Source organism: Tupaia chinensis, unplaced genomic scaffold, assembly GCF_000334495.1.
Source record: "Tupaia chinensis unplaced genomic scaffold, TupChi_1.0 Scaffold000532_1, whole genome shotgun sequence".
In the NCBI taxonomy this organism is placed as follows: domain Eukaryota; kingdom Metazoa; phylum Chordata; class Mammalia; order Scandentia; family Tupaiidae; genus Tupaia; species Tupaia belangeri.
Genome location: NW_006160045.1, coordinates 8351374 through 8352738, shown reverse-complemented (window position 1 = coordinate 8352738; position 1365 = coordinate 8351374). Strand labels below are relative to the sequence as shown.

The 1365-nt window shown below is 44.8% G+C and overlaps 1 protein-coding gene across 1 annotated transcript in view; it reads right to left on the bottom strand.

Moving 5' to 3' along the window:
* SDE2 (spliceosome associated SDE2) overlaps positions 1-1365 on the bottom strand; it is a 25967-nt gene that overhangs the window by 5468 nt on the left and 19134 nt on the right. Inside the window, 2 exon segments of the mRNA XM_006157252.3 lie at positions 1113-1362; positions 1364-1365. The exon segment at positions 1364-1365 is cut by the window's right edge and continues 241 nt beyond it. Of these exon segments, the coding sequence (XP_006157314.2) occupies positions 1113-1362; positions 1364-1365 (252 nt within the window).

Below are 1365 nucleotides of genomic sequence, written 5' to 3'. Positions count from 1 at the left end.
TTTTGAGAGTTTTTTGCTATAGGGTGCATGTGCTCGCCAGAGAGACAGAGAGACAGAAATCACTCCGCCGGGGGGATGGCCATGCACAATCCCTTCTCCTCCATTCTTTTCTCGGGATCTTGGGCACGCACGTACACGCGTCCAGCGTGAGTTTTAAGCCACCGGGTCTGGGACGCGAACCGCGGTTGACTACATGGGAGTCCAGCGACATGGCCATTACACTAACTGCTGGTCCCTTCTCCATTGTTTCTTTATTCGGTTTTCTAAGACTTCAGTCAGAATAAACCTCCTGTTATGTTATACACATAACACACACAAATTGTGAGCTTACAACTCCAGACATGGTGTGAGGGTCAAATGAAAGTCCTTAACATAAAAGATCCCACTGAATTTCTCAAAATGGGCAATCTGAACATTTGTTATTAAATTTAGGGGCTCTGAGAGTGCTAGTGCAACAAATCATAGGCTTTGTGTTTCTAAAGGAGACCAAGATGCTCAGGTCTCACCTATCCTAGAAAGCAAACCACTGAGACAAAGAATCAACATTCAAATTTTTGCTGGAAGTCTGTCAGTCCACTGAAGATAGCAAATATTAATAATCAACGATCTGAAGGAAAGTCTGTGCAATGGAAATTACTCTGCAAAAGGCTGAACGTGGGATTTAAGATTGAAGGATGAATTCAAGAGGAGCTGCTCCTCTCCTAGAGAAAGATCTATACATCCAGCTGACAATTATTGTTCAAACTGTACCTCACATGAGAGAAAACGGAGCAGCACTGAGTGATAGTGATAGGAAAAATGAGCATATTTCATCAAACCTAAAATGACATCTATTATAATAAATGCTCACTACTAAAAATAATAATGCCAATTAAAGTACAATGTGATACAATTTCAGAGGTGCTAAAATGTGAAAACCAGACACCACCTAGTGGCCAAACAGTATAAATTCCAGGGACAACAAGGCAAGCTTTACCATTATCTGTACTGCCCAGCGTGACTGCCTTTCACGAAGCAGCTGATGGGAACAGCATTTCATTTTAATGACTTGCCGTGGAGACTGAACTGGGCTGGCTCTAGACTTCAACCCGCACCCCCCCTCAGATACGTACTGTGTTTCCCGACTGGCCCTCCTCCAGTTTGGCAATGGGAACGTTTTCCCTGTCTCCAGGTGCCATCTTGGCAGCTCTTTCTCCATCAGTCATTTCTTTTGTCTTTTTGGCCTCATTCAGTCCATCCCCAGCTGCTTCCTTTTCTATGGGTTCTTGACCGTCTGCCGCTTTCCCCTCCTGGGTCTGTTCCGCCTCTGTAACCATCTTCCTTTCCAGGAGCTCCTGTGTAGACGACTCTCCCAGCTCAGCACCT